The sequence below is a fragment of the Crotalus tigris genome, unplaced genomic scaffold (genome assembly GCF_016545835.1).
Source record: "Crotalus tigris isolate CLP2741 ecotype Arizona unplaced genomic scaffold, ASM1654583v1 scf7180000021504.189830, whole genome shotgun sequence".
Lineage (NCBI taxonomy): Eukaryota > Metazoa > Chordata > Lepidosauria > Squamata > Viperidae > Crotalus > Crotalus tigris.
The window spans coordinates 100,664-122,132 of record NW_024098543.1 but is presented as its reverse complement, the minus strand read 5'-3'; the positions used below and the strand labels follow the sequence as shown (position 1 = coordinate 122,132).

The 21,469-nt window shown below is 40.8% G+C and overlaps 2 protein-coding genes and 1 long non-coding RNA gene across 9 annotated transcripts; all 3 read left to right on the top strand.

Moving 5' to 3' along the window:
* Positions 1–882: 882 nt before the first annotated feature.
* Positions 883–8,075, top strand: LOC120296782 (phospholipase A2 inhibitor subunit gamma B-like). Of its 4 annotated transcripts, none has more exons than XM_039318756.1 (4): positions 883–931; positions 5,414–5,537; positions 7,125–7,247; positions 7,560–8,075. In XM_039318756.1, exons 2-4 carry the CDS (start codon positions 5,489–5,491, stop codon positions 7,769–7,771), a joined length of 384 nt encoding a protein of 127 aa, XP_039174690.1. In that variant the 5' UTR covers positions 883–931; positions 5,414–5,488; the 3' UTR covers positions 7,772–8,075. The 4 variants fall into 4 exon arrangements, with proteins under 4 accessions (XP_039174690.1, XP_039174689.1, XP_039174692.1 ...); XM_039318755.1 differs by lacking the exon at positions 883–931 and adding an exon at positions 1,151–1,230; XM_039318758.1 differs by lacking the exon at positions 883–931 and adding an exon at positions 3,357–3,416.
* Positions 8,076–9,513: 1,438 nt separating this feature from the next.
* LOC120296787 lies at positions 9,514–20,597 on the top strand. 4 transcript variants are annotated; one of them, XR_005553580.1, is made up of 4 exons: positions 9,514–9,575; positions 18,399–18,523; positions 19,765–19,887; positions 20,184–20,597. It is a non-coding gene; the product is annotated as an uncharacterized LOC120296787 (long non-coding RNA). The 4 variants fall into 4 exon arrangements; XR_005553579.1 differs by lacking the exon at positions 9,514–9,575 and adding an exon at positions 16,497–16,691; XR_005553582.1 differs by lacking the exon at positions 9,514–9,575 and adding an exon at positions 16,774–16,964.
* On the top strand, positions 10,488–13,471 carry LOC120296786 (phospholipase A2 inhibitor subunit gamma B-like). The gene is made up of 3 exons (XM_039318762.1): positions 10,488–11,352; positions 12,610–12,732; positions 13,048–13,471. Exons 1-3 carry the CDS (start codon positions 11,304–11,306, stop codon positions 13,257–13,259), a joined length of 384 nt encoding a protein of 127 aa, XP_039174696.1. The 5' UTR covers positions 10,488–11,303; the 3' UTR covers positions 13,260–13,471.
* Positions 20,598–21,469: the final 872 nt, after the last annotated feature.

The following is a 21,469-nucleotide window of genomic DNA, read 5'->3' as shown; positions in this document are numbered from 1 at the left end:
TTCACTGTGATAAACCACGATTAGCCACTCCCTAGGCTACAGCAGATGAAGGATACAAATTCCTGGTTAATCAGGTGATATCTGACATCACAACCATACAGCTTCACTATTACACATCCTGTAGGACATCAAAATGTCATCACTGACTTCCCATCAAGGTCTGGGAAGGACACAGAGCTGGGACTAGCCTTATACAAAGTAAAGAAAAACAAATCAAAGTTTAATGATGTTTATTAAAAAGGGTGAGGTATGGGAGAGGACACTGTATCTTTAAGATGGCCAGCACCTGTGTTGTTTTTACCCTGTCTCTTTAAGACCTCAGTGTCATGGTTTCGATAGATGAGACCAGTAGAAATAACAATTCCGAGGCAATTGCTTTCCTCAAAGAACACATTTAATGGCTATATAGTATTGGCACGAACAAAAGTGAAACCAAGACTGAAAGTTCCTCCTCCCCAAGGTTACAAAGTAACCATTTGAACTTTCCACCCCTGCAATTGTCATAAATCACAATCCCCAATTAATTACTTTGGCGGGCTTTCTAATGGAAGCTTCAGCCCATCAAAACTTAGGTGGCTTGACCTTGGTTCCCACAGAACAGTTATTGTTATGTCTAAACTAAAAGAATACATTTCCCGCCCCATTGCTGTGGCAATTGAAAACGAAGTGAAGATGGCTACAGCCAAATTCCTTTGAAATTTCACACTCTCCTTAGCCAGTTCAACTGCTTTGGTTATAAAAACTGAACGGAGAGGCGGTGTGGAGTTGTTGATGTTTTGGAGAAAGGGAAGGAAGTGTGTTTGTTTGCAAAAGCAACCTAAAGAAGCCCAAGGCAGATAGAAAAAGTTACTGCTCTTCAGAAGTAGGACTCACAAGGAGTAGAAATCAGAGTGATAGAAGGAGAAAGTGGTAAGAAGTGGAGGACAATGCAGTGAGTACTAGCGTATGAGTGTTTCTGTGTTTGTGGTCTAAGCCAGAGCTTTTCAATGGTGGTACACACACCACTGGTGGTACTTTAGCACCTGGGTGGTGGTACACGAGGCCTAGCTAAATGTAGTGGGGGAGGGAACCAGTTAATGTGGACCTGCACAGACCTGGAGGAGATCAGCTGGAGCTGCAGAGCTTGGCAGAATCCCCAGGATCTGTGCACGTGGCGACATGGCAATTGGAGCTTCCGGCACATCGGGAGGAGAAAAGGAGGAGGAGAACAGAGAGAAGAGAAGGTATAAGGTATAAGACCAAGAAGAGAAGAGGCTTTTCTTACAGAAGCAGTGAGGAGTGACACAGCGAGAGGCCTGTTTTCAGAGGAACAGCAAGCGAGTGGCTTGGTTTGGGGGGAAGGGCAAGCAAGCGAGCAGCGTGTTTATCAAGCACATGTTTTCAGGCAAAGGTTGAGTTATCAAGTGGCGTGTTTATCAAGCATGTGTTGTCAGGCAATGGTTGAGTTAGTGAGTGAGTGAGCTGGGCAGGAACCCAGGAGAGCAGCCACAGCCGATCCGTGCTTCTGTGGAGCCTCCCAGAAGCATGGATCAGCTATAGCCCGGTGCTGATCCTGGTGCTTCTGTTAAATTAGCAAGCAGCATGTTTTCCAGCGAAGCACAAGCAAGTGAGCTGGGCAGTGCAGCCTCCCAGAAACTTTTAACCATTATTGCAGTGTCAAGCAGAATTCAACATCCCAGTCTCAAAGTTTTTTGTTTTAAATGTGATTGATGAATATGTAATTACTGTATATAGAGCCTGAAAAGTGATTCTGACCAAGGGACATATTTTGTCACTCAGTGTTCTGCTACACTGAAACCCCAAATAGATTAAAAAAATAATATGGCATTTCACTTTATCTTTAATTAATATTCAGTACAGTTAATAATTATTCTCCGTTTACATATTGAGGAGATAGCCCCCCCCCAAATTAACTCTATCATTATATTACATGGTAGTACATTCCATCCCATTCTATTAATTATAAAAACTGAACCAATAGTCATCTCGTAACACTTGATTGTATTTAAACTTCACTGCTTTTTAGAACTACATACCAATGCTATCCAAGGAATAGCCTACTTTACTTGAGAGACACTCAGTAATGGCAGTGCTAGTGCTTCAATATCCTCTGAATTTTCTTGTGCACATTCATAATCATACCCAGGGAAAAAATGCAGGATAGATCTGTCACCTTCTTATGACCCCGCAATCAAGTAAGTGTTAAATGCAGACACCTTCAATAGTGTCTAGTTTTCTTTTCCTTTCCTTTCCTTTTTCTTTTTCTACTTGCTGATCCAGCCTACAGCTTGGAGATCTCCAGGTGGTCCCCCATCCAACCACTAACCAACACTGACCCTGATTAGCTTGCTAAAAAAAGCCAAGATGGGTTAATTGAAATGCCAAGTATTCAGATCAGTAATTTCTTTTATTGAAAATTTTTATTTTTTAAAACATATAATCATTTATAAAAATACAATAAAATTTTAAAATAGAGAACCCCCCCTTACCCTCCCTCCCACCCCCACCCCCCCTCCCTTCACTTCCCAGAGCAGAATACAGGGTTAAGAAAAAAAAGAAAAAGAAAATTATAATAATTTAAAAAAAGAAAAAAAAAGAGAAAGAAAAAAAAATATCATAATTAACCTTTAACTCCATAACTTATAAAACAATTCTCTATAATATTTGATATTCATTCATAAAATAAATAAAACTTTTTAATTCCATATTTTTTCTGAATATAATCTATCCACCTTCCCCATACAGTAATATATCTTTCTTGTGTATGATCCTTTAAATAAGCAGAAATTTTTGCCATTTCTGCAAAACTAGATACTTTAAATATCCATTCTTCTAAAGTAGGCAAAGAATCTTTCTTCCAATATAGACCTACTAGTAACCTTGCTGCAGTTAATAAATTCAACATCAAAGTAGTTTCTTTTTCATTTAAGTCAACAAAAATACCAAGTAAAAATAGTTGAGGAGTAAACTTTATCTTCAGATCAGTAATTTCAAAGAAACTTTTCTTCTTCTTCTTCTTCTTCTTCTTCTTCTTCTTCTTCTTCTTCTTCTTCTTCTTCTTCTTCTTCTTCTTCTTCTTCTTCTTCTTCTTCTTCTTCTTCTTCTTCTTCTTCTTCTTCTTCTTCCTCCTCCTCCCCTGCTCCCTCCCCTATTTGTCCTCTGTTTCTTCCTCCTCTTCTTTCTTCTCCGCTTCCTCTTTCTTCTCCCTCCTCTCCTCCTCCTCTTCTTCTTTCTCCTCCTCCCCTTCCTCCTCCCCTCCTGTTTCTCCTTTTTTCTTCTGCCTTTTCCTCTTTTTTCTCCTCTCCTCTCCTTTCTCTTTTTCTTCTTCTCCCTCATCTCCTCCTTGTCTTCTCCCTTCTCCTCCCCCCTTCTCGTTCCACTCTGATCAGCTGTAAAACCACATTTCTGGAATTCGGGTTAGTTTGGGGTAAATATTCAGGCAGCCAGAGTTTGTTTTCCAAATCTGGATGAAGGAAGTTTAGAAAGCTTCAAATGGGAGGGCTTCCCTTTTCCTAGATATCAGGCTGAGGGATAGGAAAATCTGTTTTTGTTTGGGGGACGGAGGGGCTCCATTGGATGTGGCTTTTGGTGGTCTTTTGTGGGGGGAAGAGTGGAGGGTTAATGGCAGAGAGGCAGGCACATGTTTCCCATTATAAGTGTGGTAAGTGGGTACACCTTTTTCCTGGGTTTTTTTTTTTTTTTTGGTCATTAAGTTTTTCACACCTTGCTAAGCCACTGGTGGTACTCATGTCCTAAAGGTGATACAGTCTGTGAAAAAGTTGAAAAGCCCTGGTCTAAGCCCTGTGTGGTTGTGTTGGATCTTGGATACAGAGCCCGATGGATTAGTAGATGTAAAAGAACTTGTGACATTCTTACATCTTTTTGAAGAGAAGCTGAAAATTGCTGTTCTTTCCTTGCAAGAGTCGTTGGACAAACCAGCTATTTCTTGGGGTTCAATGAACTGACTGCCTAGTTCTGAGCAAAGGCCATAATACTATGACCAAAAAGCTCAGTTTTAATTCTTCAGTTCTCATCCTGGAGACCCCGTTTGACCCACCGAGTCGCGAAGGGCAACTGAGTTGTCATTGTCTTTCCTCAACGGGATTCGTGGTTTAAATTTATCCAAAACATTTTAAATCGAATCTGGCAATCTCATCTCACAGCATAGACTAAAGCAAGAGGAATTGCTTTTACAGAAGAACAAATAATGTTATGTAGAAGAATGTTATATATATAGTATGTACAAGTAAAGATTTCGCCTGTCCAGTTGTATCTGACTCTAGGGGACGGTACTCATCTCTGTTTCTTACTTGTGGCAGTCACCATTGTCTGAAGACATTTTGATGCTTATGTGGACTGAGGTGCACAGAATGCTGTAATCTCCCCACCTAAATGGTACCTATTTATCTGCTTGCATTTGCACGCTTTTCAACTGATTAGGGGACTGGAGACCAAAACATATGAAGAATGGTTGCAAGAATTGGGTGTGTCTAGTCTAGTCGAAAGAAGGACTATGGGTGTTCCAATATCTAAGGGGCTTCCACAAAGAAGAGGGAGTCAAGCTATTCTCCAAAGCATCTGAAGGCAGGACAAGAAATGAATCAAGGAGAGAACCAACCTACAATTAAGGAGAAATTTCCTGACAGTTAGAATTATTATCCACTGGAATGACTTGTCTCCAGAAACTTTGCGTCTGCCAACCCTGGGAATTTTAAAGGAGAGATTGGACAACCATTTGTCTGAAATGGTATAGAAATTTCTGCTTGAGCAGGAGGTTGGACTAGAAAACCTCCAAGGTCCCTTCCAATTCAGTTATTCTGTTAAAAAGAAAGGGAGAAGTCTTCTACCTGAGGACAGTTCAAGAAACGGGAGGAGATCTGGGGTTGGTGCCAAAGTTAGACAATTTCTGTGGATTAAATGAACGCAGGACCTTTTCATCTTTTATTGACAACATGATTTCCACTGTTGGTGAATAAATAACCCAAAGGGACAGAAAATGCATACCAGGAAGTATACGATGTATGCATTTATGAGATGGAAGGGCAAGGTTGGGTATTCAAACTGTCATTCTATGCAGCCGGGCTCTGCCCACCTTGAAAAATGATTGGACAGACATTCCTGGGAGCACACTCAAAAGTCTGAGCAGATCACATCCCTACTAGTAAACTTTTTAAACTTTTAAACTTTTTAAAAAGAGGAATACATTTTTGCATTTGGTATTTTTGCATTTGAGTTTTTGACAGGCACTGCTCCGAATTACCTTCTCAAGGCAGATCCTCCAGAGGGCCACGCAGAAGGTGATTCTCCGGTAATGATCAGAGACAATATTGAAGCCTCATGGGTAATTAAAAAGGAGTTTTACAAGTGTTTCAGAATTTTTTTGTTTATGGATGCCTTCTGTGTTGTTTTGCAGAACCTCCTGGCACACAATTGTGTTCCTTGAAGAAGAGATCACTTTTTTTCTAACTTCTGTGTCTAACTCATCATCATGCAGCTTCTCCTGGGACTTTTCTTCTTCTCCATCCTCCTGACTACAGGTAAGGTCAGCATTGTCCTCCTGGGGGGGGGTGTCAATGGAACTAAGGGGGGGGGGTCTTCCACCCTGGCCAATTGAGCTTCATCTAGACACTGTGAAAAGCCTTGAGAACTCCTCAAAAATGGAGTGGTTTGCTGGAAAAAAAAAGGTGTAGGGTCAGAGTAGACCGAAGTTTATCGAAAAGAATTTAACTCAAGAGAGAATTAACTACACTCATGGTCTTTCATATGACCACGTTAGCCCCAGAATAACCAGTAAGCAAAATAAGCACATGTTTAGGACACCAAGGAAAAGGAGGCACGACAGAGATTTCCTTAATTTTAATTAGTTAATTTTTCTTAAAATATTTCATTGCCACTCTTCACTTTAGTTGGCGTTTTTTTCTCACTTTCTTTCTCTGCTTTGTTCGACTTCAACCTGCATTGTTAAAAGAATGTTTTCCTTTCATTGCAGATGTCCATTCTTGGGACATGAGTTGGCCTTAATCACACCCTGGGTCAGGGTGAGGGTGCTGACGTGGGCCATTCATTTATTTATTAAATTTGTTTTTCCACCTACCTCACTACAAGGTGAGCTTCAAGACCACATAACACGACCAGAATGTCTCTCTTTAAAAGTGAAATTTTAAACCCTGCTACTTCTCAAATTTTCTCTTCAGCTTTATAGGTGAAAAAAAGCTTCAGATTTTTCATTCATCAAATTTATGTACCACCCATCTCACTCTCACAGTGACTCTAAATGGTTTACAGTGTAATAGTTTTTATGAAAGAACCAACGGTCAGTTTAGGAAAACAACAAACTTCCTACACCTTCTTTCAAAAGCAGACTCCATTTTATATATACTGCTCAAAAAAATAAAGGGAACACAAATGTATAGGAGCCTATATGTTTGTGTTTCCTTTATTTTTTTGAGCAGTATATTTACTAACCAAAGAGAGAAGCAACCTAGAACTAAGGAGAAACTTCCTGACAGTTAGAACAATTAACCAGTGGAACAACCTGCCTCCAGAAGCGGTGAAGGCTCCAACATTGGAAGTTTTTAAAAAGAGATTGGACAGCCATTTGTCCGAAATGGTATAGGATTTCCTGCCTGAGCAGGGGGTTGGACTACATGACCTCCAAGGTCCCTTCCAACTTTATTATTATTATTATTATTATTATTATTATTATTATTATTATTATTATTATTATTATTATCATTTCCACACTTGGAACTGGACCTCATTTTTCTTTGAATACTCCCTTCCTATTTCTAACTCGCTACTTGTGCCAGGAATTTTGATAGAGTCCAGATGGAAGAAAGAAGATTTGTTTTTGCTTTCTGTCTAGCCTGTGCTTCTTCTTACTTATTCTTCCCCTCCCTGCCAACTACAACTACCTCATGATGGCTTCTGCTAAACTTTCTTTGCAGAAGAATTCTTCATCTTCAATTTACCTCAATATGGCTCTGATTGTGTCTCAGGATCATCTCCACTGGCCAGCCCAGCTATGGCTGCTGAAAGTCCTGGTTCAGTTATATTGAAGGTGTCTCTTTCCCTATCCCTGCCTTACTCTCTCAGCTCCTTTCCAATTTTTCTTTTCTTTACAGGTAGTTCCATACAGTGTTCATATTGTTTTGTAATTAATGGATATTGCTCTGGTGGAAAGCAAGAATGTCCTGCTGGGAGTGATGTCTGTATGACTTACAGTTTGCAGAGTAAAGGAGACAAACGTAAGTAAGACAAGCCACATAAATCTGATTGATCCTATGCCATCTAATTGGTGAGGGTCCTTCAGGTCTTCCAACAGTGCCCCCATCCTCACTGTAATAAAGTCCATCCTTGCTGCTGGTTGTTCTCCTTTCTTCTGCTTTTCCTGCAATAAGGGGTTCTCCAGACAGCTGGGTCTTCACATCATTTTCTGAAGTATAATAATTTGAGCCTGGTCATGTAAATAGTATTGGAAACCGGTATTTGGGTGGGTGGAGGAATTCCTTTAAGTCTGAATGATGGTTCCGATCATTGACATTTCCCTCTTCCTTCAGAGATACATGCCAACTTTGAAGCTTGCACTACGAAAAAGGATTGTAAGAAAATGGAAGATCTGAAAGGGAAACCTTTCCTTGACATGGCTACCATACCTGATTTCCCAGGAGAAGCTATCATTAAAGAGGTGGTCTGCAGCAAAGCCCCTCCCTCCTTTGCATTCTTCTTCTCAGCATTCCCAGGGCTCCTCCTGATGAAGCTTCTCTTCTAAAGCTCTTCCTTCCACCCAAGAAGTTGTTCCTTTGATATTATGCTTAATCCTTTTCCAAATAGAAACCAGTTAAGCAGACAGAAATATAATCAGCACCTTGGATTGTGTGTTTGAACTAAAAAAGATGGTGTAATTCAAATAAAAAAAAAACCCAATAAATAATCAGATTCCAGTCCCTGCCTGATTATTTTGATTTGGTGCAGAAAAAAAATCCACATTTTCTATTTTGCAGGGATTGTTTGTCATTCCCTTCTTCCAGATTTGATTTGATATTGATTTTTATTAATTAATATATGAAATGTAGAACCTGCCCATCTCACAGGGATTAGACATTTCAACCATTATATGTTACTTTATTGATCAGCTGTTTATTTATTTTATTTTATTTTGTTGGTGCCATCTGAATCCTGAAGGTAACTCTGGGCGTCCCTTGTCTTCTTTCCAATTTAGCCTACAGCCCTGCAGTTTCTCTAGTATTCTGTTATTCGAGAAAGTTTCACAAACACATCTAAGGTGTTGAGCTGTCTCAAAGGTTCAGGGGCGTGCTTGTGCTCTCGCATACACACTCTGACACACAAACATCCAAAAGAGCAAACAACAAGCTCCATTCTATAATCTTAATCAGTGGATTACTACCCACTTGAAAACTTGCATTGCTGCCTGAAACTGACACAACTCTATCAGTTAAAAGGGCAGGTTATTTTCTTGGCCACTACATGCATGCCTTTGAAAACCTGTATTTCTATTGTTAGAAAAAAAGTGTCATATAAACATAGGCCTAAGCAGTGGTGAGATTCAAATAATTGAACAACCGGTTCTCTGTGTGAATGCCACTTCCGGAAGTCCTTTCTGGGCCTTGGCAACAAAAAATTAGTTACCGATTCTGCTGAAGTGGTGTGAACTGGCTAAATCTCACCACTGGGCCTAAGTAGTTTTTACAGATATCTGGTAAGCATAACCATAGATGAAGTTCAGTAGAAGCCCCACTGCTTGCAAGACTGCTGATGAAGCTTTCTTTGGTTATTGCTTTGAAGGGATCACAAGAAAGTTGCTTATGGAACCTTTCACACATATAAAGGATGGGACTTCTAGATCCAGACAGACAAGAAGGTACCAGATATTCAACCAGACATTATGGTCGTAGATACAGACCAGAAGACAGAAGTGGTGATAGGCTTGATGGTGCCAAGTGACAGTATGAGAAACTGGAGAAGTCTCAGGGCCTGAAGGAGGAACTAGAGAGGAGACCAGTAGAAATAAAAATTCCAAGGTAATTGCTTTCCTCAAAGAACACATTTAATGGCTACATAGTATCGGCACGAACAAAGGTGAAGCCAAGACTGGAAGTTCCCCCTCCCCAAGGTTACAAAGTAGCCAGTTGAACTTCCCACCCCTGCAATTGTCAAAAATCACAATCCCCACTTAATTACTTTGGCGGGCTTTCTAATGGAAGCTTCAGCCCACCAAAACTTGACCTTGGTTCCCATAGAACAGTTATTGTTATGTCTAAACTAAAAGAATACATCTCCTCCCTCCCATTGCTGTGGCAACCGAAAACATAGTGAAGATGGCTGCAGACAAGTTCCTTTGAAAGTTGACACTCTCCTTAGGCAGTTCAGCTACTTTGGTTATAAAAGCTGAATGGAAAGGTGGTATGGAGGTGTTGGTGTTTGGGACAAAGGGAAGGAGGTGTGTTTGTTTGCAAAAGCAACCTAAAGAAGCCCAAGGCAGATAGAAACAGTTACTGCTCTTCAGACGTAGGACTCACAAGGAGTAGAAATCAGAGTGATAGAAGGAGAAAGAGGTAAGAAGTGGAGGATAATGCAGTGAGTACTAGTGTATGAGTATTTTTGTGTTTGTGGACTAAGCCCTGTGTGGTTATGTTGGATCTTGGATACGGAGCCCTCTGGCTTAGTAAATGTAAAAAAACTTGTGACATTCGTACATCCTTTTGAAGAGAAGCTGAAAGTTGCTGTTCTTTCCTTGCAAGAGTCGTTGGACAAACAAGCTGTTTCTTGGGGTTCAATGAACTGACTGCCTACTTCTAAGCAAAGGCCACAATACTATGACCTAAAAGGTCAGTTTTAATTCTTCAGTTCTCATCCTGGGGATCCCGTTTGGCCCACCGAGTAGCGGAGGGCAACTGAGTTGTCATTGTCTTTCCTCAACGGGGTTCGTGGTTTAAATTTATCCAAAACATTTTTAACTCAAATCCGGCAATCTCATCTCACAGCATAGACTAAAGCAGGAGGAATTGCTTTTACAGAAGAACAAATATTGTTATGTAGAAGAATGTTATATATAGTATGTAAAAGAAAAGTTAAAGATTTCGCCTGTCCAGCTGTATCTGACTCTAGGGGACGGTACTCATCTCTGTTTCTTACTTGTGGCAGCCACCATTGTCTGAAGACATTTTGATGTTTATGTGGACTGAGGTGCACAGAATGCTGTAATCTCCCCACCTAAATGGTACCTATTTATCTGCCTGTATTTGCACGCTTTCCAACTGATTAGGGGACTGGAGACCAAAACATATGAATAACGGTTGCAGGAATTGGGTGTGTCTAATCTAGTGGAAAGATGGCTGTTCCAATATCTAAGGGGCTGCCACAAAGAAGAGGGAGTCAAGCTATTCTCCAAAGCATCTGAAGGCAGGACAAGAAATGAATTAGGAAAGAGAACGAATTAAGGAAAAATTTCCTGACAGTTAGAAAAATTATCCACTGGAATGACTTGTCTCCAGAAACTGTCGCCAACCCTGGGAATTTTAAAGGAGAGATTGGACAACCATTTGTCTGAAATGGTATAGAGATTTCTGCTTGAGCAGGAGGTTGGACTAGAAGACCTCCAAGGTCCCTTCCAATTCAGTTATTCTGTTAAAAAGAAAGGGAGAAGTCTTCTATCTGAGGAGAGTTCAAGAAATGGGAGGAGATCTGGGGTTGGTGCCAAAGTTAGACAATTTCTGTGGATTAAATGAACGCAGGACCTTTTCATCTTTTATTGACAACATGATTTGCACTGTTGGTGAATAAATAACCCAAAGGGACAGAAAATGCATACTAGGAAGTATACGATGTATGCATTTATGAGATGGAAGGGCAAGGTTGGGTATTCAAGCTGTCATTCTATGCAACCGGGCTCTGCCCACCTTGAAAAATGATTGGACAGACATTCCTGGGAGCACACTCAAAATCCTGAGCAGATCACATCCATGCTAGTAATGTTTCTGATCTGTGAACAAACTTTTTAAAAAGAAGAATACATTTTTGCATTTGAGTTTTTGACTGGCACTGCTCCGAAAGGCAAATTACCTTCTCAAGGCAGGTCCTCCACAACTCCATGCAGAAGGTGATTCTCCAGTAATGATCAGAAACAACATTGAAGCCTCATGGGTAATTAAAAAGGAGTTTTACAAGTGTTTCAGAATTTATGGATGCCTTGTATGTTGTTTTGCAAGACCTCCCGGAAACACAATTGTATTCCTTGAAGAAGAGATCACTTTTCTTCTAACTTTTGTGCCTAACTCATCATTATGCAGCTTCTCCTGGGGCTTTTCTTCTTCTCTGTCCTCCTGACTACAGGTACTGTCAGCATTGTCCTCCTGGGGGGTGTCAATGGAACTAAGGGGGTGGGTGTTCCATCCTGGCCAATTGGGGTTCGTCTAGACACTGTGAAAAGCCTTGAGAACTCCTCAAAGATGGAGTGGTTTGCTGGAAAAAAAATAGGTGTAGGGTCAGAGTAGACCAAAGTTTATCAAAAACAATTTAACTCGAGAGAATTAACTACACTTGTGGCCTTTCATATGACCACGTTAGCCCCAGAATAACCAGTAAGCAAAATAAGCACATGTTTAGGACACCAAGGAAAAGGAGGCACCACAGATTTCCTCCCTGGTTACATGGATGAAATAGTTAATTTTTCTTAAAATATTTCATTGCCACTCTTCACTTTATTTGGTGTTTTTTCTCACTTTCTCTCTCTGCTTTGTTCGACTTTAACCTGCATCGTTAAAAGAATGTTTTCCTTTCATTCCAGATGTCCATTCTTGGGACATGAGTGGGCCTTAATCAAACCTTAATCCAGCAATGGGTAAAGTAACTGAGTGAGGTTCCTGAGGTGGGCCATTCATTTATTTATTAAATTTGTTTTTCCACCTATCTCACCACAAGGTGAGCTTCAAGACCACATAACCTGACCAGAACACCTCTCTTTAAAAGTGAAATTTTATAACCCTGCTACCTCTCAAATTTTCTCTTCAACTTGATACATGAAAAAAGGCTTCAGATTTTTCATTCATCAAATTTATGTACCACCCATCTCACTCTCACAGTGACTCTAAATGGTTTATAGCATAATAGTTTTTATGAAAGAAACAACGGTCAGTTTAGGAAAAAAACAAACTTTCTAGACCTCCTTTCAAAAGCAGCCTCCATTTTATTCCCAGCTTGGAACTGGACCTGATTTTTCTTTGAACACTTCCTTCCTATTTCTAACTCGCTACTTGTGCCAGGAATTTTGATAGAGTCCAGATGGAAGAAAGAAGATTTGTTTTTGCTTTCTGTCTAACCTGTGCGTCTTCTTACTTATTCTTCCCCTCCCTGCCAGGATTAAGTAGCGTACAATTACCTCATGATGGCTTCAGCTAAACTTTCTTTGTAGAAGAATTCTTCATTGTCAATTTACCTCAGTATGGCTCTGTTTGTGTCTCAGCATCATCTCCACTGGCCAGCCCAGCTATGGCTGCTGAAAGTCCTGGTTCAGTAATATTGAAAGTGTCTCTGATTCCCTGTCCCTGCCTTATTCTCTCAGCTCCTTTCCACTTTTTCTTTTCTTTACAGGTAGTTCCCTACAATGTTCATATTGTACTGTAGTTAATGGATATTGCTCTGGTGTAAAGCAAGAGTGTCCTAATGGGACTGATGCCTGTACGACTTACAGTTTGCAGAGTAAAGGAGACAAACGTAAGTAAGACAAGCCACATAAATCTGATGGATCCTATGCCATCTAATCAGTGAGGGTCCTTCAGGTCTTCCAACAATGCCCCCATCCTCCCTGTAATAAAGTCCATCCAACTTGCTGCTGGTTGTTCTCCTTTCTTCTGCTTTTCCTGCAATAAGGGGTTCTCCAGACAGCTGGGTCTTCACATCATTTTCTGAAGAATAATAATTTGAGCCTGGTCATATAAATAGTATTGGAAACTGGTATTTGGGTGGGTGGAGGAATTCCTTTAAGTCTGAATGATGGTTCCGATGACTGACGTTTCCCTCTTCCTTCAGAGATATATGCCAACTTTGAAACTTGCACTACAAAAAAGGATTGTAAGAAAATGGAAGATCTGGTAGGGAAGACTCTCCTTGAAAACGTGGCCCCCATACGTGGTTTCGAAGGATTTATAGTTAAGGAGGTGGTCTGCAGCAAAGCTCCTCCCTTATTTGCATCGTTCTTCCCAGCATTCCTTGGGCTCCTCCTGATGAAGCTTCTCTTCTAAAGCTCTTCCTTCCACCCAAGAAGTTGTCCCCTTTTCTTGGCCTGTACATCCTCTCAAGCTGATCAGGCAGGATCTTTGATATGATGCTTAATCTTTTCCCAAATAGAAACCAGTTAAGCAGACAGAAATATAATCAGCACCTTGGATTGTGTGTTTGAACTAAAAAAGATGGTGAAATTCAAATAATCTCCCCAATAAATAATTGGATTACAGTTGTTGCCTGATTCTTTTGATTGGGTTTAAAAAAAATCCACATTTTCTATTTTGCAGGGATTGTTTGCCATTCCCTTCTTCCAAATTTGATTTGATATTGATTTTTATTAATTAATACATGAAATGTAGAATCTGCCCATCTCACAGGGATTAGATGTTTCAACTATTATATGTTACTTTATTGATCAGCTGTTTATTTATTTTATTTTATTCTGTTGGTGCCATCTGAATCCTGAAGGTAACTCCGGGCATGACTTGTCTTCTTTCCAATTTAGCCTACAGCCCTGCAGTTTCTCTAGTATTCTGTTATTCAAGAAAGTTTCACAAACACATCTAAGGAGTTGAGCTGGCTCAAAGGTCCAGGGGCGTGCTTCTGCTCTCCCATACACACACTGACACACATACATACAACAGAACAAACAACAAGCTCCACTTTATAAGCTTAATCAGTGGATTACTACCCACTTAAAAGCTTGTGTTGCTGCCTGAAACTGACACAACTCTATCAGTTAAAAGGGCAGGTTATTTTCTTGGCCACCATATGCATGCTTTTGAAAACCTGTATTTCTGTTGTTAGAAAAAAAAAGTGTCATATAAACGTAGGCCCAAGTAGTGGTGGGATTCAAATATGTGAACAACCATCCATTCTCTGTGTGGATGCCACTTCCAGAAGTCCATTCTGGGCCTTGGCAACAAAAAATTAGTTACCGATTCTGCCAAAGTGATGCGACACGGCTAAATCCCACCACTGGGCCTAAGTAGTTTTTACAGATATCTGGTAAGCATAAGCACAGATGAAGTTCAGTAGAAGCCCCACTGCTTACAAGACTGCGGATGAAGCTTTCTTTGGTTATTGCTTTCAAGGGATCACAAGAAAGTTGCTTATGGAAACTTTCACATGTATAAAGGATGGGACTTCCAGATCCAGACAGACAGGCAGGTACCAGCCATTCAACCAGACATTATGGTGGTAGACACGGACCCAGAAGACAGAAGTGATGATAGGCTTCATGGTGCCAAGTGACAGCAACATCAGCAGTATGAGTAACTGGAGAAGTCCCAGGTCCTGAGGGAGGAATTAGAGAGGATGGGGAAAGAAAAGGCTAAAGTGCTCCTAGTGGTGGTAGGAACATTTGAGTCTGTGATACCTAAAATGGGAGAAGGGATTCTATGGATCCCAGAAACATAATCAGTGCTCTCTGTGCAGAAGAATTCAGAACTAGGAACAGCTAAGATCCAGACAGAGCTAACAGTTAAAAATTGACTGCTTTAACTAAAGAAAAGAAAGCAACTTTTCTTCTACTTGAAAATTGCTTGAGGTGGAAAAAAGTGATATAGCGACTTTGGGTTTTGCTGATTAGATAGGTTTGTGTTATAGAAATGGCTAGTATATATTATCATGTAAAAACAAAGTGTTGAGGTTCTATGTTATTACTTTATTCTACTCCACTAAAGAGAGTTGGAAGTCAATGCTTTTCTTTTATTTTCCCCCTTTCACCCATATTTTTCCTTTTCCTCCCTTTCTCTTTATTTTCATTTTTCTTTGTGTTTTATATTTTGATCAACTAATGAAGATTTCAATACAAAAAAAGAAAAATAAATTGGCCATCAATACTCTATATTTGTGTGTATCTCTGGGGTTAGGAATTCACTGTGATAAACCACGATTAGCTACTCCCTAGGCTACAGCAGATGAAGGATACAAATTCCAGGTTAATCAGGTGATACCTTACATCACAACCATATCGCTTCACTATTACACATCCTGTAAGACATCAAAATGTCAGCACTGACTTCCCATCAAGGTCTGGGAAGGACACAGAGGTGGCATTGGCCTCATACAATGTAAAGAAAAACAAATCAAAGTTTAATGATGTTTATTAAAAAGGGAAAGATGTGGGAGAGGACGGGCTACCTGCAAGATGGCCAGCACCCGTGTTGTTGTTACCCTGTCCCTTTAAGACCTCAGTGTCATGGTTTTGATAAATGAGACCAATAGAAATAAGAATTCCAAGGCAATTGCTTTCCTCAAAGAACACATTTAATGGCTACATAGTATTGGAACGAACAAAGGTGAAACCAAGACTAAAAGCTCCCCCTCCCCAAGGTTATAAAGTAACCAGTTGAACTTCCCACCCATGCAATTGTCACAAACCACAATCCCCAATTAATTAATTTGGCGGGCTTTCTAATGCAGGGCTTTTCAACCAATGGTATGGGTACCACCTGTAGTACATTGGCACCTGGCAGGTGGTATGTGACCATCCTAGAAAAGTGGTAGTGGGGGAGGGGAATGAGCTGAACTGGTGGCAGCACTGCACAAGCCTGATCGAGAGATGGCTGGAGCTGCAGGGCTGTCAGGGCTCAGCGGAAGCTGGAGCTCGGCGCTGATCCTGGCACTTCTGCTGAGCCCAGAAGAAGCGCCGATCAGCTGGAATATTGCAGCCTCTCCAGGGTCTTGTGATTTACATTCAGATGCTTGGCAACTGATTCATATTTATGACAGTCACAGTGTCCCAGGGTCATGTAAAGTGACCAAAACGTGCTGCCAATCCTCACCAGAAATGCTCATAACAATAAAAACCTCGGACCAGGAGGAAGAGCGCAGCCGGGTGGGTAGGCAGGTGTCTTGCTCGGCTGTTGCTTGGGAGGCACTTTTTTCAATGCCACTGTAATTTTGAACAGTCACTAAGCGAACTGTTGTAAGTCGAGGACTACCTGTACTTTATCACTTTTTTCTTTTTTTTTTTTTTGGTCAAGTTTTTGACATCTTGCTAGGTGACTGATGGTACTTGAATATTGCCATATCCTAAAAGTTATACAATGGGTGAAAAGCTTGAAAAGCCCTGTTCTAATGGAAGCTTCAGCCCAGCAAATCTTAGGTAGCTTGACCTTGGTTCCCACAGAACAGTTATTGTTAAGTCTAAACTAAAAGAATAATCTCCCCCCTCCCATTGCTGTGGCAACTGAAAACAAAGTGAAGATGGCTGCAGCCAAGTTTGTTTGAAAGTTGACACTCTCCGTAGCCAGTTCAGCTGGCTTGGATATAAAAGCTGAATGGAAGCTGGTGTGGAGTTGTTGGTGTTTGGGACAAAGGGAAGGAGGTGTGTTTGTTTGCAAAAGCAACCTAAAGAAGCCCAAGGCAGATAGAAACAGTTACTGCTCTTCAGACGTAGGACTCACAAGGAGTAGAAATCAGAGTGATAGAAGGAGGAAGAGGTAAGAAGTGGAGAACAATACAATGAGTACTAGCTTATGACTGTTTCTGTGTTTGTGATCTAAGCCCTGTGTGGTTGTGTTGGATCTTGGATACGGAGCCCGCTGACTTAGTAGATGTAAAATAACTTGTGACATTCTTACATCTTTTTGAAGAGAAGCTGAAAATTGCTGTTCTTTCCTTGCAAGAGTTGTTGGACAAACCAGTTGTTTCTTGGGGTTCAATGAACTGACTGCCTAGTTCTAAGCAAAGGCCACAATACTATGATCTAAAAGGTCAGTTCTAATTTTTCAGTTCTCATCCTGGGGATCCCGTTTGACCCACCGAGTAGCGGAGGGCAACTGAGTTGTCATTGTCTTTCCTCAACGGGGTTCGTGGTTTAAATTTATCCAAAACATTTTTAACTTGAATCCAGCAATCTTGTCTCACAGCATAGACTAAAGCAGGAGGCATTGCCTTTACAGAAGAAAAAAATAATATTATGTAGAAGAATGTTATATATAGTATGTAAAAGTAAAGTTAAAGATTTCGCCTGTCCAGTTGTATCTGACTCTAGGGGATGGTACTCATCTCTGTTTCTTATCTGAGGCAGCCACCATTGTCCAAAGGCATTTCTATGCTCCTGTGGCCAGCATGACTATACACTGAGGTGCACATAATGCTGTAATCTCCCCACCTAAATGGTACCTATTTATCTGCCTGCATTTGCATGCTTTCCAACCGATTAGGGGACTAGAGACTAAGACATATAAAGAGGGGTTGCAGGAATTGGGTATGTCTAGTCTTGTGGAAAGAAGGACTATGGGTGACTTGATAGCAGAGTTCCAATATCTAAGGGGCTGCCACAAAGAAGAGGGTCAAGCTATTCTCCAAAGCATCTGAAGGCAGGACAAGAAACGAATCAAGGAGAGAACGAACCAGAATTAAGGAGAAATTTCCTGACAGTTAGAACAATTATCCACTGGAATGACTTGTCTCCAGAAACTGTGAGGCCGTCAACCCTGGGAATTTTAAAGGAGAGATTGGACAACAATTTGTCTGAAATTGTATAGAGATTCCTGCTTCAGCAGGAGGTTGGACTAGAAAACCTCCAAGGTCCCTTCCAATTCAGCTGTTCTGTTAAAAAGAAAGGAGAACTCTTCTGAGGAGAGTTCAAGAAAAGGGAGATCTGGGATTGATGCCAATGTTAGAGAATTTCTGTGGATTAAGTGAATGTGGGACCTTTTCATCTTTTATTGACAAAATGATTCTCACTGTTGGGGAGTAAATAACCCAAAGGGACAGGACAGCTTGGAAATGAATACCAGGAAGTGTGTGATGTATGCATTTATGAGATGGAAGGACAAGGTTGGGTATTCAAGCTGTCACTCTGTGCAGCCGGGCTGTGCCCACCTTGAAAAATGATTGGACAGATATTCCTCGGAGCACACTCACAAGCCTGATCAGATCACATCCCTGCTAGTAATGTTTCTGATCTGTGAACAAACTTTTTAAAAAGAAGAATACATTTTTGCATTTGAGTTTTTGACTGGCACTGCTCCGAAAGGCAAATTACCTTCTCAAGGCAGGTCCTCCACAACTCCATGCAGAAGGTGATTCTCCAGTAATGATCAGAGACAACCTTGAAGCCTGACGGGTAATTAAAAAGGAGTTTTACAAGTGTTTCAGATTTTCTTTTGTTTATGGATGCCTTGTGTGTTGTTTTGCAGAACCTTCTGGCCACACAATTGTGTTCCTTGACGAAGAGATCACTTTTCTTCTAACTTCTGTGCCTAACTCATCATCATGCAGCTTCTCCTGGGGCTTTTCTTCTTCTCTGTCCTCCTGACTACAGGTACTGTCAGCGTTGTCCTCCTGGGGTGTGTGTGTCAATGGAACTAAGGGGGGGGGGTCTTCTACCCTGGCCAATTGGGGTTCTCCTAGGCACTGTGAAAAGCCTTGAGAACTCCTCAAAGATGGAGTGGTTTCCTGGAAAAAAAGTAGGTGTAGGGTCAGAGTAGACCAAAGTTTATCGAAAAGAATTTAACTCAAGAGAGAATTAACTACACTCATGGCCTTTCATATGACCACGTTAGCCCCGGAATAACCAGTAAGCAAAATAAGCACATGTTTAGGACACCAAGGAAAAGGAGGCACCACAGAGATTTCCTCCCTAGTTACTTGGATGAAATAGTTAAATTTTCTTAACTATTTCATTGCCAATCTTCACTTTAGTTGGTGTTTTTTTTGCACTTTCTTTCTCTGCTTTGTTCGACTGCATCATTACAGATGTCCATTACAACCTGCATCATTACAGATGTCCATTCTTGGGACATGAGTTGGCCTTAATCAAGCCATGGGTCAGGTAATTGAGTGAGGGTCTTGAGATGGGCCATTCATTTATTTATTAAATTTGTTTTTCCACCTATCTCACCACAAGGTGAGCTTCAAGACCACATAACCTGACCAGAATATTTCTCTTTAAAAGTGAAATTTTATAACCCTGCCACCTCTCAAATTTTCTCTTCAACTTGATACATGAAAAAAGGCTTCAGATTTTTCATTCATCAAATTTATGTACCACCCTTTTCACTTTCACAGTGACTCTGAATGGTTTATAGCATAAAAAAACAATGGTCAATTTAGGAAAACAACAAACTTACTAGACTCTCTTTCAAAAGCAGCCTCCATTTTATTCCCAGCTTGGAACTGGACCTGATTTTTCTTTGAATGCGTCCTTCCTATTTCTAACTCTCTACTTGTGCCAGGAATTTTGATAGAGTCCAGATGGAAGAAAGAAGATTTGTTTTTGCTTTCTGTCTAACTTGTGCTTCTTCTTACTTATTCTTCCCCTCCCTGCCAGGATTTAGTAGTGTACAACTACCTCACGATGGCTTCTGCTAAACTTTCTTTGTAGAAGAATTCTTCATCTTCAATTTATCTCAATATGGCTCTGATTGTGTCTCAGCATCATCTCCACTGGCCAGCCCAGCTACGGCTGCTGAAAGTCCTGGTTCAGTAATATTGAAAGTGTCTCTGATTCTCTATCCCTGCCTTACTCTCTCAGCTCCTTTCCAATTTTTCTTTTCTTTACAGGTAGTTCCATACAGTGTCCATATTGTATTGCAGTTAATGGATATTGCTCCGGTTTAAACGAAAAATGTCCTAATGGGACTGATGCCTGTATGACTTACAGTTTGCAACTTAAAGAAAAGAAAGGTAAGTAAGACAAGCCACATAAATCTGATGGATCCTATGCCATCTAATCGATGAGGGTCCTTCAGGTGTTCCAACAATGCCCCCATCCTCCCTGTAATAAAGTCCATCCACCTTTCTTCTGCTTTTCCTGCAATAAGGGGTTCTCCAGAGAGCTGGGTCTTCACATCATTTTCTGAAGAATAATAATTTGAGCCTGGTCATGTAAATAGTATTGGAAACTGGTATTTGGGTGGGTGGAGGAATTCCTTTAAGTCTGAATGATGGCTCTGATCTTTGACGTTTCCTTCTTCCTTCAGAGATATATGCCAACTTTGAAACTTGCTCTACGAAAAAGTTTTGTAAGACAATGGAAGATCTGATAGAGAAGCCTTCCTCTGCAATCGGTGGCATACCTGGTTTCTCAGGAGAAGCTATCGTTAAAAAGGTGGGCTGCAGCAAAGCCCCTCCCTCCTTTGCATCGTTCTTCCCAGCATTCCTTGGGCTCCTCCTGATGAAGCTTCTCTTCTAAAGCTCTTCCTTCCACCCAAGAAGTTGTCGCTTTCCTTGGCCTGTACATCCTCTCAAGCTGATCAGGCAGGATCTTTGATATGATGCTTAATCTTTTCCCAAATAGAAACCAGTTAAGCAGACAGAAATATAATCAGCACCTTGGATTGTGTGTTTGAACTAAAAAAGATGTTGTAATTCAAATAAAAAAAAACCCCAATAAATTCCAGTCCCTGCCTGATTATTTTGATTTAGTAGTAATAGTAGTAAAGTAAAGTTGGAAGGGACCTTGGAGGTCATCTAGTCCAACCCCCTGCTCGGGCAGGAAACCCTACACCATTTCGGACAAATGGCTGTCCAGTCTCTTCTTAAAAACTTCCAGTGTTGGAGCATTTACTGCTTTTGGAGGCAAGCTGTTCCACTGATTAATTGTTCTCACTGTCAGGAAGTTTCTCCTTAGTTCTAGGTTGCTTCTCTCCTTGATTAGTTTCCACCCGTTGCTTCTTGTCCTGCCTTCAGGTGCTTTGGAAAATAGCTTAATTCCCTCTTCTTTATGGCAGCCCCTGAGATATTGGAATACTGCTATCATGTCCCCCCTTGTCATTCTCTTCGTTAAACTAGACATACCCAATTCTCGCAACCGTTCCTTATATGTTTTAGCCTCCAGTCCCCTAATCATCTTGGTTGCTCTTCTCTGTACTCTTTCTAGAGTCTCAACATCTTTTTTACATCGTGGTGACCAAAACTGGATGCAGTATTCCAAGTGTGGCCTTACCAAGGCATTGAAGAGTGGTATTAATACTTCACGTGATCTTGATTCTATCCCTCTGTTAATGCAGCCTAGCACTGTGTTGGCCTTTTTGGCAGCTGCAGCACACTGCTGGCTCATATTTAGGTGATTGTCTACTAGGACTCAGAGGTCCCTCTCACAGTTATTATTATTGAGTGCCACCTATGCTGTACTTGTGCATTTGGTTTTTCTTGCCTAAATGTAGAACCTTGCTTTTTTCACCATTGAATTTCATTTTGTTAGTTAGTGCCCAGTGTTCAAGTCTGTCCAGATCCTTCTGTATCTGAATCCTGTCTTCTGGAGTGT

Bases quoted from the DNA above. Each gene is read 5' to 3' on its own strand.
- LOC120296786 (XM_039318762.1), top strand. From the start codon at position 11,304: ATGCAGCTTCTCCTGGGGCTTTTCTTCTTCTCTGTCCTCCTGACTACA. The intron at 11,353-12,609 runs GTACTGTCAGCA...TTTTCTTTACAG, and splicing joins CTCTGTCCTCCTGACTACAG to GTAGTTCCCTACAATGTTCA. The intron at 12,733-13,047 runs GTAAGTAAGACA...CTCTTCCTTCAG, and splicing joins GCAGAGTAAAGGAGACAAAC to AGATATATGCCAACTTTGAA.
- LOC120296782 (XM_039318756.1), top strand. From the start codon at position 5,489: ATGCAGCTTCTCCTGGGACTTTTCTTCTTCTCCATCCTCCTGACTACA. The intron at 5,538-7,124 runs GTAAGGTCAGCA...TTTTCTTTACAG, and splicing joins CTCCATCCTCCTGACTACAG to GTAGTTCCATACAGTGTTCA. The intron at 7,248-7,559 runs GTAAGTAAGACA...CTCTTCCTTCAG, and splicing joins GCAGAGTAAAGGAGACAAAC to AGATACATGCCAACTTTGAA.